The sequence below is a fragment of the Anser brachyrhynchus genome, assembly GCF_964034855.1.
Source record: "Anser brachyrhynchus genome assembly, chromosome: 2".
NCBI classification, from domain to species: Eukaryota; Metazoa; Chordata; class Aves; order Anseriformes; family Anatidae; genus Anser; species Anser brachyrhynchus.
The window spans coordinates 26,919,963-26,936,336 of NC_137695.1; the positions used below are offsets into that span (position 1 = coordinate 26,919,963).

Sequence of the window (16,374 nt, forward strand, 5' to 3'; positions counted from 1 at the left end):
AGGAGTGGGAGAAGGAAACCTTTTTTGGAGAGAAGCTAAGCATCAGTATTTAAATAGAAGGGATGCAAATTGAATCCACAGAGTTGTGCGCCTTCCCTTGGACTCACCTTTATCTTTCCTAACCCTTAGCAAAGCTGTTTTTTCCATGATGACTTTGATCTATTGTTACCTTGTGCAGAACCCTGAAAAGCAACACTCCCATCAAAGCCAGTGTGTGCATTATAACAACATAATTGTATGCCATATCCCATCAGTCTGTGAAATGACTGCTCATACAAAAGGTGGGTGCAGTTTCCCTATTAGTAATTAACATTCTGAATTACTCGAGGACTGTATTTACACATACAAAGTCTGCTAGCAACAGAATGCTCCTTTGCTTAGAGCAGTGCTTACTATAGATCATCCTCGTTTGAAACTAAGATTTCAATTATGAATCAAATAATTAGGAAGTGACAAATTTCCTCCTTTTTTGGATAGAAAATTTTAGGTGGATCCTGCTTCTAAGCCTTTTTTGGAGGGGGTAGAGTGTCATACATTTAAATGATATGCTGTCACTACTAGCTATAGTGTTATGCTTTTTGTATATTTTAAAGTAGTGATTTGTAATGTATCTGTCCTTAAATATGCTATTTCTCTTCTTCAATTTCACACATTCTTCCTTTCAGACTAAATACAAGAATACAAGACACGAATATCAAGAGTGTTGGCCTCTCTTGATACGGCAGGCATTCTTTTTTTAAAAAGTCTCTCAATTTCACTGATAACTTGCATTGTACCTTTCTGAATTACTGGCATCTAATACAGAGTATTCAAATATAATGCCATTTGCAGAAAACCTAACCTTTGAATTTGCAGAGTTAGACATGCAGTATTTTTAAACTTTAGCTAGCTAAGGAAAAAAAAAAAAAAAAGATCTCAGTCAAAAACTATATTTCATAAGAGAAAATTATAGTGATATTGATGGTTTGCCAAAACCTCAAGCAGTGACAAAATCCACAGTGTCCTGAAAGAGATGCCTTTGCAAAACCATTCCTTTGCAGATGGCTTAGATTATTGATACTCACAAACACATGACATTATTCGTTCAACTGAAAATTTTGAAAAAGTCTGTTGATAAAAAATGCAAATTTGTCATACTATCCCAAAATGGCAGGAAAAAAAATCACCAAATCCTGCAATTGTTCCTGAGGGTGTTTTATAGTTTAGTAGTTGTTGATATGGTTGCATTTTAACATGACCTGGTGTAAAATATTTTGAGAAAGGAAGAGAAAAAAAGAACATAACTTTCCTTTGTTGATGCGAACATTACATTTTATGTATATCTGAAACTCCCAGTGCTGAATGAGTTTGGGGTACACAAGAAATGCGGGATCAGATGTGAAATCACTAAGTAACAGGGATCCTTCCACAGAATTTTTTTCCATAAAGGATATAAAATACCATGCAATTCCCTAGCTGCAGTGCAAATGATAGATAAACAGCCATAGGCATGACTTTTCTGTTTGGGTTCTCTAACTGTTCTCAGTGCAAGCTACTTGCAAGGCAGAGTACATTTGGTCCAAATTCAAGAAAATTATTTCACCTCATGATTTTTGTCTCTGTGGGAGCTCTATGTGAGGAGTGAAGCCTCTTTCTGTGTTAGCTGGCACAAAATATAAAACAGCTACTCTTTTAAAGTGCTGTGAAAGGCTCCACAAACCAAGGAATCTGTCATTACAGCCTGGGATACAACTGTCCTCTGCCTTAGGTCTAAAATCAACAGTTTTCCGCCCTCTGCCCCCACGGCTGGGTTACTGACAAATAGTTCCCTGAAAAGAACTTTTGTATACAGGCAACATCGATTTAATGATGATTAACACTCCATGCTTCCCACAAAGGGAAAGTAGAAGCACGTGCTGACTGGCTGCGATACCGATATTATCCTTGGAAGACTTCACATGGGGCAGAGTCTTCTGGAAACCAGCAAAAAGGGGAGTCTCCGTCAGCCCACTTGGTAATTCTTACTGTATGAGCACTGCTCTGCATAATGATGCTACATTTGCTGTCACTATAATGGCAATTGTAAAAAATGAGCCTTTCTTAGAAACAAGTGCCTGTGTGTTTTGTGAAAATTTCGTGGTTTGTTGTATGGGTCAACCAAATAGCGGGACCTCGCAGGTGAGGAAAGTGGGATGTGAAATTTCATGAAACTAAGGTGTTTGGCGAAAGGGGCATTGCAAATTGGGTGTATAATGGGACGTAGTCTTGTATTCCTACACGGCCTTAGCTCTGCTAACGCGCCCTAACGCTCTGCTTGGTGCAGAGCCAAGCTACTCGTAAGCAGAATTGGTACAGGAATTTACTGTAGGAGACAGGAACAGTGCAGAAGCAACTGTTCTCACCCTCGTTCTTAAACGTTGACTTGCCTATGGTGTCTTCTGCATTTCCAGTAGATAGCTGTTTACCTGTGCCTCTCAGTCTCAATCCTCATATCTATGTGCAATGTTTAATTAATTTTCAATTATTTCCAATTATGCAGTGACACTACTTATAAATGATACATCAGTGAAAGTGATGGATTTGGGCAAATATAATAGCCTGTCAGTCTTCAGTAGAAGCTACAATTAAATCAAAAAGATAAGAAAAGATTACTGTAATTATTTTGACAATGAACTGATAGAAGTTTGCCCAAGTGACATAGACTGCAGAGTACAAAATGCCAATTGCTTAAGAACAAGTAAAATAAGATTTACTGTTGTCCCTTTGCTCCCTTAGGACTTCCCACTGAAGTTACTTCATAGCTTTAAGCTGGAAAAAAGTGACTTATCTCCAGGGTCAGGCAAAGCTCCACTCAGGCAAAGACCTGTAGTATCTTTGAGAAGTGAGAGGGGTACAGATTTGTTTGGTTTGGGGCTCCCCAGTACAAGAGGGACATGGAGAAACTGGAGCAAGTCCAGCAAAGGACCACAAAAATGATAAAGGGACTGGAGCATCTCTTATATGAGGAGAGGCTGAGAGAGCTGGGACTGTTGGCCTGGAGAAAAGAAAGCTTGGGAGTATCTCATCAATGTGTCTAGTGGGGGAGTAAAGAGGATGGAGCCAGGCTCTCCTCAGTGCCAGTGATAGGACAAGAGGCAGCAGGTGCAATTCGAAATGCAGGAAATGGTTTTTAAACATAAGAAAAAAATCCTTCACTGTGAGAGTGACTGAGCACCGGCACAGGTTGCCTGCAGATGTCGTGGGGTCTCCATCCATGGTGGGAATTAAAGCCGGAGTGGATGCAGTCCTCAGCAGCCTGCACTAGGTGACCTTGCTCTGGACAAGGGCTTGGACCAGACAATTCCCAGAGGTGCCTTCCACCCTTGGTAACTGAATGATTCTGTCTCTGATGTTTCGCGTTCCCTTTCCCCTCCCTGTAACTCTGACGTTGTGCAGAAGTCAGCTGGGCCTTGACTGTCTCTAATTTTACGAAATCTTACAGGGATCAGATGAATGTGAGAGCCTCTTTTCTTCCTCCTGAAAGGATGTCACTGGCTCTCTGAAGTCCCTAATGAAGAAAAGCTGTTTAGGAAAGCACTTAGCAATGTGCTTGTCTCTGAGTGGGCTTTAGAGTCATTGAAGTCACAAGGGACTTAGAAGAATTATCTACAGTGAAGTTCATGGATAAACATCCTCATGAGACAAGATGGACTTAAGTATACAGAGAAGTTCTTCCTTCAGCTGGGGCCCTGAAGTTTTCTTGGTGTGGTGTGTTCAGCCTTCTGACTGTGTCTGGGCATTCGTGGCCTGTGCATTTGCTGGGGGTGAAGAGGGTGGGCGGACTGAGTGCTGCACTTGAGATTTATTTGCAATTTGAGCTTAATTTGCAGCTCTCTTGTAAGTAGCTGTGACTGCGATGCTCAGCTTCACAGGATGAGTGGTAGGTTAGTGTTCTTGCAGCATTTGTACTGGCTTCTAAGCCATCTCTGGCTTCGTGTATTTTGATCGCATGTGTGGTTTGGGGAACTGCTGCCATAGAAAGCACCAAGCTACCATCACAGCTCAAGAATAACTCATTTCTGTTCCTATTCTCCGAGTCTGGAGTTTGCTACCTCTGTGTGCTCTGTAAAGCCCAACTCTGGTATTTCCAGAAATTGCCATCAAGTGATCATCTGTTTTGCTTTCTCTGTGAGGAGGAGAGTCCAGAATACATTAAAGGATGAGCTGGCAGACATCGAGAGCAGTTTTCTTTGCTACAGTTGTACAAGAGGTCAATGGCTTAGGATGCAATCTGGTCCACACGAAGACTGGAGGGAAGGAACCCTTCCATTGCCTTCAAAGTGTTTTGTATCAGTTTATATTAATTTTAATAAAAAATAATGTTGAAAGATGCTTAAAGTCTCTTTAACCATCCTGAGAGTTAGGCACAGGGGCAGACTTGAACAAGCTATATGAGCAAATAAAGTGTTGCTTAGGCAAAACACTGCCAATATAGGGCTGAACCTAACCTACTTAGGCCATCCATATCACTGAGATGATGCTAATAGGAAAGCATAGGAATAACTTATATTTATCCAGTGGTACCTCTTTTTTTTTTTTTTGGCCAGAAATTTCTGGAAATGGACATCCTTGTACATTCTGCCCCTGCAGGGCAACAGGATGCCAGGCAATCCTAGCCCATACTTCACTCTCTGGGGGTTCTCTTCTGCTTTTGCGTAGTGCAAGATGGGGAGTACCCTGGGCTGGCATCCTCAAGCTTGCTGCTGCAGCCAGGCTGTGGTCCCAACACAAACCAGACTCTGGGGAAAGGAAGCGTGGAGCAGCAAGAAGCTGGAGTCTTTAGCCTGGTGGCTGGGGCACCTTGTGAGCAGGGGGCTGAGCTGCCAAGGGTATATCTGTGTTTTATATTAGAGAGTATTCAGAAGTAACTCAGAAAAAGTGACCAGAACTCCTGAACTTGTCCTTCCCAGCCAAGTTCTCCAGGCATTTGCAAGATAGAAGTCACTTCAGCTTTGCAGATACTTTTGCCTGGAGTTGCCTAGCTGCAACACTTTGGAGGTTTTGGTTTGTGTGCTATTTTGTGTTTTTTCAAGCCCTCTCATTCATTTTGCAGTGCTTAAAATACTGTTCCACTCTAAAACCACTAGGATAAGATAATGAATATCAACCAGAATAGGCTAAACTAAACTCCTCCTTTTATTTTATTTATTTTTATATTTTTTTTCCACCATGGACTCTTTTCTTATCATCTCTATTCTGCCATCCACACACATGAATAATAATGTGTGGAAATGCAATCTGCGCTTTAAGGCTACGCAGATGGAGATGGCTTTTGAAAACTTGTCCTATACTTAACACACTGCCTTTTTCAGAACCATCTGGCACTGAACGCTGCAATCTCTGCCCTGCTTGCCGATAGGAGTGCTGAAGAGAATGAAAAGGGATCTGGAAAGCATCAGTTTTCATTCTTTATTATATTATCAGCATGTACTTACAATAGATTTAATATATACACAGCAGGCTGTACATAGGGTATAGTTTTCAAGACAGTGCATAGCATTAGGGATATTTGCTACAGTTGTTGCTGGAATCTTAGTTGAACCATCCATAAAATTGTGCAAAAACCATGTCCTTAAGCATACTTCTTTAGAGTCTGGGGGGAATGGAGAATTAAGCATTTCAATGGAGTTGAAAAGTCAAATGTAAAATGTTTTGTTTGACTTCAGTTATTGTCCCCTTATGAATTACTGCAGACAGTTCATTGTGACTTATTTTACTGATCTTCTGAACCAGATGAAATCCAAACCCAACTGAGCTAACATGCATGCAGCTTGCATTGCCACTTCCATGGGAGGGTGGTCATTGCTAGAGAAAGATGGAGTTCATGCTTTGGTTGAGATTTTTTCTTCAGGGTAGCTATCTGTGTCATAAACAGGCCTTTAATATTCAAAGTCGAGTCCAATAAGTCCTTTGATGATTAAAAAAAAAAAAAAAAAAAGGATGGCTGACAATTGTAACCTGACATTACTTACTGTTGAAAGGAAAGCTGTGTACTTTCTCCGTAGCAGAGTGTACAAGTAGAAAATAAAAGGCTCACATCTTGCCCTGAATTAGCAATGAAATATAGTTGGGAATTGATTGTTGGTGAATCTGAATTTTGGCCGCTGACAGACAGAAACTGTTAAGACATTGATTTATGTTCCAATGATTATGATCCAGATTTACAAATGTGGTTAGGTGCCTAAAGACAACGAGAAAGAAAGGCAGGCAATGGGATTTTCCAGAGCACTTGCAGCAGCTAAATAGATATGTTGTGTCACCAGCCAGCTGGGGAGTGGATGGACACCTTTTGCGTTTGAGATGGTTTTTCAAATAGAAGTCAAAGCGAATAACAGTAAATGTGAGCACAACGCTAAGGAAGTTTCATCACTAGAAAATCACTCAAGCTGCAATTCACCAAAGATTTTTATATTTAAAATCTCTTGGAATTTCCCACTGTATGAAAACAGCAATCGCTACAATCAAAAGTGTCAGTAGAAACTTAAACACACCATACAACTTCTGTTGTTTGTCTCATGTACATGATGACTTATTTCTAAAGGATTTCTTTTAGGTGATAGGAAAATTCTGCCACCAGACACGTATTTGCAGAAAGCAACTGAACATTCTTCAGAGTAAGAACTGCTTCTTACCAAGTGGCATTTCAGACCTGTGTGCCAAGAAAAATGTTCATGTAATGCTATTATATGTTAGATCCTAGAGGCCTTAACCAGATTGAGATACCTTTGAAAGAAATTTGTTACAAGCCCATTGTAACAAAGCAATCTCAGACCCTTCACTTAAGACTTGTGAATAATCTCATCAAAATAATTAAGAGTGCTGTTGTATAACTGTCAGAGTGCCATGGCCTAAATAAAACAGGCAAGCCAAGGAAGTGATTTCCTCTCCATTTAATGCACACGCATACAGACATTAAGGATTTGACCCTGCAATTTGATAAGCAGCCAGGTCCTAGTCAGAGAAAACAGACAAACTGAGTACTTAGCATGTAATCAGTTGGGGGAAAAAAAAAAAAAAAAAAAAAAACAACTCAAATTTCATGTGCTCCTTATTTCTCCAGGCTTTAATTCTTTAATCCTTGCTCTGATAAAATATATTCAGCAAAGACTGTATTCTTAGGCTTGCATGTATATGTAGTAATTGAGGATTATCAAACTGATTTGTTGTTGCAGTCATGGATAAACACGGGCAGAATCTCCCCCATCACATTTGAAAAGCATCATGTTTATCTGCTTTTTCAATACAGCAGTCTCACTACTTTTCTGAGTCATTGCAACACCACTGAATGAACAGTATTAGCAAATACACTTTCCAAAAGAGCTGAAGTGAAGATTTCCTTTTGGCAAGGCAGCTTGAGGACTTTGTTCTGATTATCTTGTTCTTGTAGTTACTCAGGCTGAACCTGCAGTTACAGAGATGAAAGTAAAAGGCTCAGCTTTCTGCCCTGCTGAAAAAGGCAGGCACGAGGCTGGATGTTGCCTTTCGGCAGACTTGGGCAGAGTGCTCTTATTCTGCTGCAATGCTCAGATGTCAGCACTGAGGTTAGATGTCAGACTTACCTACCCTGTAAACTCAGCTAAGAAGGAGCTGTGTTTCCTGACATACTCTTTCCCTTCTTTTTTAAGGACTTAGTACTTTTTCAATAAAAATAAATTTAATTTGTGGCTACATTTCAGCTCTATCGGTTTGATGGTATAAGTGGAGCAATACCAGCTTTGGATTTAGAGCAGTCGTGTGGCTGCGCCTCTCTGTGCAGCTTTCATGTGGTCGGGTGAGACATTCTTAGAATCCCCAAACATTTTTGAAGATCCTAAACTGGAGACATTCACAATTCTTCCCTCCCTTTCTACCATTAATCCTTCATGTTTTAACAAGCACTGAAGTTAATACAGCCTACACTCTTTCCTGTCACACTGGGCCCCCCTCCCTCTTTTCTTTCTCTTGAATAAAGCAATCTGTTCTTTCCAGTCCATACTCTTGTAAATCAAAGGGATAGATGTCAACACACACCATAACCAAGTATAAACTTCCTTTTTTTAATTAAACAGGATTTTGACATTTGGTTTGAAGAAGTGTTTCTTTGGTTTTATTTATTTTTTTTAAATATGTGAAGGATGTCAACTGCTTTTATTTTATTTTTATTAGAAGGCAAATTTTATATGGTACCACAGATAATCTCTGGCACAAAATCTTTCAGATGCTATTTCATAGTTCAATAGGAAGAGAGTCAGAGGAAGTAATACAGAATAGCTTGGAACTGAAAGCCTTTGGAATTTAGAATTAATCTCTTTGTTAAAGGTTTCTATACACAGAAATCATATCTTAGGTAACTTTTCAAACTTAACTGGGAAAAACAATTTTATTTGTTTTATTATCCTCTCCACCGTTTGCTCATTATCTCCTAATTATACTTAGACACTTATGTGAAACAGAAATATCCAGAATTATAATAGCTGACACTAAAAATAAGTAAGACTTCTGGAGGGCACGTAGGCTTCATGTCAGTGTACAAATCCATGTATCTCAGTAGCCAGGGCAAAGTCAACTGAGAATTGTCTCTTTCAAGGTATCTCACACCTTCTTTCATGATAATAGGATGCTAAAAAGAGGAACCAGTGTTCTGATCTGACACCGCTGCTTTTCCACTCTGATTCTCAGTCCTTGGTCTGACAAGGAAAAAGGATTTTATTTAGTATCTCAGTTGCTGCTTTGTTTCTAGATGATGATTTTAATCCACCTGTGCAGCTGAGGTGTATCATCTGTATCTGTTCTGGGGCCGTGTATAAGTGTGTGTAGTGTCTCCTCATGTAGGCGTGAGAAGACAGTCTCCTGATTGCCTGGTCAGAAGATGTGGCAACTCTCAGAGGGACTCTGCTTAGACTCTTCGAATGCTCTACTTGATGAGCTGCTGTGAGAGCAAAGGGTTAGGAGAAAATTATGTAAATAATGTAAATTATTGTCTTTATTTATTCCTTGGGAGAGGAGGCATAGGTGGTCAAAGGTTCAGTCCCGAGGCATAGGTGGTCAAAGGTTCAATCTCTATTCCTCAGTTCCTTTAGATAAAGTACTAGGGGTCTGGCACTTTTGCATGGTTCTTGCTAACAACAGTACCACAGCTTCGTCCCTGTGCTCTCAGTCCCTCAAAGCTAATTCCCTGAAGCTTGATCTGCTTCTTCATCACAGGCTTTGCAGCGCTCGGCTGCAGTTAATTTTATTGCCTGCTGTTGTCTGTGTTAGACTGACCTGTAGTAGCGTGCCACAGACGGCAGTGCTCTTTCACATGTGTTTGCTCAGCTAGAAAATCTACCCAGGAGTTTCCTGAGTGCCTGCTGCAATATAACCTGGTGTTCTGGAGCCTAGAAATGCCTGTGAACTCCTCCGGTCTCTTCTTCCCACTGACAAAGTATTGTCTGGAGATCCATCTGGTGTCAAGTGTAGTCATATGGCACCAGTATGGCAACGCTGCCTACGGGGGTGGTTTCCTGCAGAAGAGGTCTCGCTGAATGCAGTAGTTGTTGGCTATTTAAAGTCATTATTGTTTAGCACCCAGGTCCTTGTGAACTTGTTCAACTGGTGGCTGGGCAGAGTGCCATCCGAATCTATGGACACGAGCACAGACAGCTGAGTCTCTGGGGCCTTGCGCACATCAGATGTGGGTACTGAGGTCAGTAAGCAAAATCTAAATGACTGTCCTGAGCATGTGTATCTGTGGTTGAAGGGATGTGCCATCATTAATCCAAATCTGGGCTGGATTAAGCTTCTAAAATAAAAAACAGCTCTGCCAGCCACTTGAAGAGGGCTTGGGGCCTGTTTCAATCGAGTGCATCGGCATGGTGGGAGGAGGCGAAGGTGGCTGAACAAAGCCACCACACCGCCACTTCTCCCCATACAGGGTGAGACAACTGCCCACGAAGGCCACTGGGACACGCTGCCTTGTTCCCTCCAGCTTCAGGCCTCTGGAAGGGATGGACAAGGTTTATTTTTCTGAGAACAGCCCTCTCTTTGCTGAGACGAGAGCGGGGCCATGCCATGATCTGGTTCCTAAGCTACGTTTTCAAAGCTCAATGTCACAGCTGGGAGCAGAAGCTTTAGCACTTGGGAGGTGGGATCACCTCTTTGCCCAGCACCAATCTCAGGTGTATCAGCCTGGGCCTGGCTCTCCTTTTGCCCGGGCAGTACTCTGACCTGGAGCTAACTCAGACCTGCTTGTTGGGTTGTGTGAGAGCTGCTCACCTCCGCGGACAGGCAGCAGCACAAGCATGGTGGCACCCAACGGAAAGCCATCACTAGGATAAAGGAGCAGAAAAGCTGGATGGAAAATCACAAAACCAGAAGTGCCAGAAGTGCTTTGGCGGGGATGTTGGGAAAGCTAAGGAGAGGCAGAGGAAGCTAAACCCAGTAAACTGTATTTACACAGAGGGAGAAAACACCAGAGCGTTAAGCTAAAGAGAATAATGATGTGATTCACTGCGCAAAGCAGTTCAGAAAAATGAAGGTGACCAAGCACTGGGGGTTTCTGGGCTCTGGAGGGTGCTGACAACTTGCAGACAGATATTCAGTGGCACCCACAAAGAGACCGTGGTGTTTACCCCCTCTTCTACGCGCTGCTTTTGTACTGTGGACACAAAACTCCCAGAGGAATTTCCTTCTGACATGACCCCTCTTAAATTTCTTTCTGCACTGTGGCCATATACTGTGAAACCAGCTGCTTCTGTCCTGTGCAATACGTTAACTACGCGTATGCAGCAGGTAAAATATAGCCCATTGGAAAACTGGGAAGCTTTACTGTTACTGGAAAGTGCTGTGAGATTTCCCTAGAAAGGTGTGGAAGAAGTGCAAAGAAGGATACACTGTTATTTTATAACCCAACCATGTGCTGGTTCTTCCCCCTTTGAAGTCAATGGCAAAACTCTGTTTTAGGGGAGCAAGACTGCTTGAATCTGCATCAAGACGCAGCCTGCAGGCAGAAGAGGCTTACAGGGAATGGTTTCTGCTGCTCTCCTTGAGCACAGAGCTGTTCAGACAGACTGGAGACCTGTCTGCCGCTCTCTCCCATTAAAGCTAAGAAATTAATGCTTTTAAAGTTCTTAAATGAATGGGCTGGATCTTACAGCCCTTACTCATCTGCGTACTGCCATTAACTTTAAGAAAATAATCACTTTATTAAGTGCTATGGAGTGGAGTCCTTAAATTGTTAAATTCTAATATCTGACAGAAGTTTTTCCTCAGTAGAAAAATAATATTGCCATAATTAAAAGGATGTGCACATTTCATCAGCTGAAGAATGCGAGCAGCTTTGGAACAAGTAAAACTAGAAGCAGTGCAGAGGGCTTAAGTCCGTGTCATGTCTGTAGGTTATTTTTGAACTTTATGAAAAACACACTTTAGCAGTTTATATCCTGACCATTCGACTGTGTTCTGGGATTCTGAATTCAAAAACATTCTAACCATGAAAACACAGCATTTAAAAATACACTGTCCACTTGGCTACTTTGCCCGGCTTCAGAGTCTCCCAAAAGTTTGTTTCGGACAAACTGAGAACTTTGTTGTGGAACGACTGTTTGAGTTGGGGTTTCTTAAAATACATGTGGAGCCTTGTAGCTGCTGTGGGGTGTACACAGCGGTGTAGCTGTACTATTTTAGAATCATCTGGCTATTTCACTTCGTGTAAGAATATCTGTCAGCTTAGTTATAAGGAATGAGCGGGGTTGATTAAAACAACTCATGAAGCCATTAAACAAAGAGATAAAATGTAGAACATCTGCTGTAGGGTCGTTTTAATTATAATGTATGGGGGTTCTGTGGAAACCGGATGGCAGCTGCATTGTAGCTGAGTTTTAAGTCCCTCTTAGCAGTACCAAAGTACTGTTAATAAAAGGTGGTGGGTTTTTTTTTCATATCTGTAAAGCTAATAGGTCTTTTGGAAGTGGTGCTTGGGACCTACCATTTGTTGCTGCAGCTGACCGTAGTATATTATTGCGCTTAAGTGCTTAGATAGATACGGACTGAAACAGACAATTATATATACGAATCATCTAGTCACTAGATACTAGACTATATAACATCGGAGAAATATATGAAAAGCTTTAGTAGAGAAGAGAAGGGATCATAGATGTCAAATGAACACCCCTGAAAATTCAGAGAAAATGGGAAAGAAAAAGGTAGTGGCAACTTATGTCATCATCTTGGTGATTTTATTATTCTTGGCTTTACTAGGTCAAAAATACAGGATTGAATATATTGCTGTATGATGTAAGCATTTCTGCTAGGTTATTTTAGCATAAAATCTGGCTTTAGACAATGGATATCAGCCAGCCACATGAATTCAGTAAAAGCTATTGAAACTGCACATTTTGCTTTATTCTTATTAACCTAGTTATAAACATCAAGAGTTAGCATAATTAATTCCAACCCTATTGGAAAGGCTATTAAATCTCTGGTGTAAGAGCTGAAACCAGTCTCTAGCTGCTAGAAATCATGATGAGGCATAGGAAAGCAAGATGACCACACATCTGCCCACGTCAAAGTTTTATAACTCCATCTACTCTTGCCAGAGACAGGATCTTCAGCTAGGTAGACACTGGGTCTAGTTCAGTTTGGCAGCTCCTGTGTTCTCAGATCAACAAAGTTTACTTAAATGTCTGCAATGCTTTTTATGCAACTGACATACAGTAATACCGTTAACCCTTTGTCACTGAATTAAATGGAATAGGAATATCACCACTTCAGAATATCCAGTCATTGAACTATAACAAAGATTTGTTACCAGCACTGGTTGGAAAGAGTCAGAAAATGAAATTTTAAGAATGTGACCACTAACAGTGAATTTAACTTTCTGACTGCAATTGCCACAGAAGTTAAAGTCTTGCTTTGTGGCTTGTAAGCATCACTGAAACTTCCCGTGGAAAAATGACATTTGCTTCTGTTTGCAAACTGTCCTTATTAGTATGTGAATTCTCTGGAAATTATATGAATACTGTAACTTTTGCTTTCCAATTTACATAAAACAGAGACAAAACCAGGACCAATTATATAAAAATGGAAAATAATTCCTTAAAAAGAGAAGGGAGGACTTGAAGGAGTTACAGCTTGTTGCTGTTGGCTGTAGCTTGTTGGCACATTAAGGTTCTGGGGACTGTTCCCTAGAAGACTTCAGATATTGTATGTTATTTTAAAGAGACTTGAAGGAGGTAATTGAGACAGATATCAATCTCCATACTGGCTTGTGGAGCACCCTACCAGATGGCAACTGTTACACCAGTCTGGCTCCTCGGCATCCCCAGTTAAAGAAAATGTGCAAAGGCAACCCAGCTGTCATTAAAGTGTTCAAGAATTTCTGCTCAACCAGTGTAAAGGAAAGTGTGAGTCCCTTAGAGAATGGCTTTTCTGTAGCAGAGAAATCAGACATTGATCCAACAATGAGACTCTGCTTGTCAGCCAGTGCTCTCAAGGCAGCACACCTCGAGGTGCACTTTGGAGGGCCTCTCACAGACTCATCTCAAATTGTTTGAGAGTTAAAAGTTGGAAGAGCAATAGAGGAAGAAGTCTCCCTGCTGAGAAATTGTGGGGCAGGAGCCTCTGTTGGTTTGACATCTGGTTGCTTTAAGTTCTCACTTTTGGGAAGGAAATGAAGTACTTTCCTATCACTGTCATGAAGAGAGTATCTCAGGTATTTATCGTCACACTAAAACTTATCCTATGGTTCCTATTTTTCCTAGGACCGATGGAACTACACATTTTAGGCTCAAAATTAGTTCCTTGCATGTGTCCTATTGGTTTAGCAGAATTATTGGTGTGCAAGGAATGCAAATAGGAGTCATGCATTGATTTCTAAACTACAAAATGCTAAGTACAACGTGCTTCCTTAAGGATAACTGAATGTGACTGGCCATCTAACCCCTCTCTTCTTTTCTACCTGTTTTACTCCAGTCATCTGTGATGTCTGTCTGTTTTGCCCGCTTTCACCCAAACCTGGTTGTTGGTGGAACATACTCTGGCCAAATTGTGTTGTGGGATAATCGCAGTCACAGGCGGACTCCAGTTCAGAGAACTCCTTTATCTGCTGCTGCTCACACGGTAAGGATAAAAATCACCTCATCCTTTCCTTAGAGGAATTAGTCAGCAGGGAAGTGGGGATATCTGGTTGTGTCTATAGTGCTGGTAGCCACACAGATGCAAACATAAATTTGGCCCGTGAAGGGAAAGAAATAGATGAGGGAAATGTACAATCACCTGCTGTGTTAAACCATCACACTTCGTATTGTCAGGTCGGGAGATTATCCTCCTTTCTAAGGAAGAGGGCAGGAGCAGTTACAACACTTGAGTGAGACCCCTGTGTGCCACCACAGTGGCACTGTGAGTCTTGCTCTCCACTGCCTATGCAAGAGAGCCAGGTTACTATAGGGACTGTGTGTCTGTCAGTCCAGCACGGCAGACAATTTGAATCATTTATTATTCTCTACCTGTACAAGAGTTTGTCTCTTGAAACAGGTTAGGCACCCACAGTGATCTAACAGTCTGGTAAGTAGACACTTGTGCCTTTGAAGATTGTGAGGCAGTTTGCTTCTGTTTTCCAGTAGAGAAATACATGAATTTTCTGTTCCAGACAGGACCATAGAGTAGAGCTTGCACAGTGAGGGACAGTTAGTTTCAACAGAATGACATGGAAGTGCATTTTGCCAACACACAAACATAGCCACAAATAAAGTGATGATGGCACAGGACGCTGGTGATGTTTGGGAGATAAACAGGCAGAGCAGCACAAAATGCTTGAGAAGGAAGAGAGTTTCTCCATGGTACAAAGATTGTATCTGTAGTAGAAGATGCTCTTATATTGCAAAATACCCATATTTTGCTGGAGGAAGAGAAAAGTCTAGATGGCCTACTAAAGTGTCCTCAATCTGCTATGGTGCTGAGCTCCAGTCCATCCTGCCCTGAGATGCTGAGCATCCTTGAGCTCTCCTATTTGAGAGTTTGGACTCAGACAGACTATTTGTATGAGCTGGAAGGTTTACTCTGTGGATGGTAAACGTATCTCATCTTGGGACCGGGCTTGGGACCATTCCTGAGTGGGAAGTGGAAAAGAAAATATAACCTGAAAAGAGGATAAAAATGTAATAAGAATGTGGTAAAATGCGCAAAATTTTCTGAAACATAAGAAACTGAACTACACAAAGCAGTCTGAAAGATAATAATCTTGTTCTAGCAGAGAGAAGGATCAGACAAAGTGATAGATCTTTTGCACCTCCAGCTTCTACAGTTGTGTGATTCTTATCTTTGGAATTTGCGGATCAAGGTTCAGCTTTTACTTGACTGTGACAACATAATCCCTGGAGTTAAAAGACAATGTCTAAAAGCCATGTCATATGAATTAAAGCAAAAGATTTGGTGTGGGGCCAGTATTATGATGGCATGTCTCATATTAAAAAATGACAGGTGTGCACAGACATGCTTAGTGGGCCAGGCAGTACAAATATTGTTCCCTAAATTTCCACTATCATGAATGTTGATGTAATAATCTAATGATCTGTGCCATGGGTTGCAACTTCAACATTGCTTTTCATTTCCCTAATGTTTTTGCTCATTTTATCGCCAGTAATGGTGTTCAATCTCCATGAAAGGAAATAGTCTCTCCTGGAAGTGCAATTTAGAGATGTAGTAGACCAGAAAACTAATGGCAAGAAACTGACTATCACTGAAAATTGAACAACTGGGACTCAAAATCTAGTGGAAAAGAAAAGATTAATGGGAAGTAATTTGTTTACACTCAAAAATGTCTAAGACAAAATTGTACCTCCTGGAATTATATATTAAAATGGGTTTATTATTGCAATAGGACAATATGTGATGTTTTGCTTTTGACAAATAAAAATAAATTACTTTCTGTTGTGGATGCGCACTTTATGTGCAGTCTTGGATTAGTATAAATAAGTGTTTATACAGTATAACATGAGGAAGCATGCTGTTTGTAAGGACTGATCAGATTTTACAAGAAAAGAGTGCTTACTTTATGTTAATATAGAAATCACTTGCATAAACTGTAAATGAAGTCTTGGTTGCAAAAGGCTGGCTTGAATCCTAGCTACCAAGTAAAAGGATTAAATTAAGACAACTCTACTGTGGCAATGTTACTTTGTGCACTGCTGGATAAATGAATTGAATAGTCACTTTTTGATTTGTACTTATGCCATATGTGAAAAAATGGATTTTTCTCTTCTTTTTCTCTCACTTTGTTCATTTGAAACAGATAGGTACAGTGCTATCTCTGACTTAAACCTTCCTTCAGTTTAGTCTCACTGATTGCTGCTTCGATTCACCAGGAAAGAGAACTCTACCCGCAGCTTACTCACTAATTTC

The 16,374-nt window shown here is 40.9% G+C and overlaps 1 protein-coding gene across 15 annotated transcripts in view; it reads left to right on the plus strand.

The window, feature by feature from the left end:
* Positions 1-16,374, plus strand: part of DYNC1I1 (dynein cytoplasmic 1 intermediate chain 1) — a 190,981-nt gene that overhangs the window by 123,786 nt on the left and 50,821 nt on the right. For all 15 annotated transcript variants that reach the window (XR_013947359.1, XR_013947360.1, XR_013947361.1 and 12 more), the window contains one exon: positions 13,948-14,094. Coding sequence is in view for 8 of the 15 variants with exons in the window: in XM_080582185.1 (XP_080438311.1) it covers positions 13,948-14,094 (147 nt within the window). In the remaining 7 variants the exon portion in view is untranslated. The remainder of the gene's footprint in view (positions 1-13,947; positions 14,095-16,374) is intronic.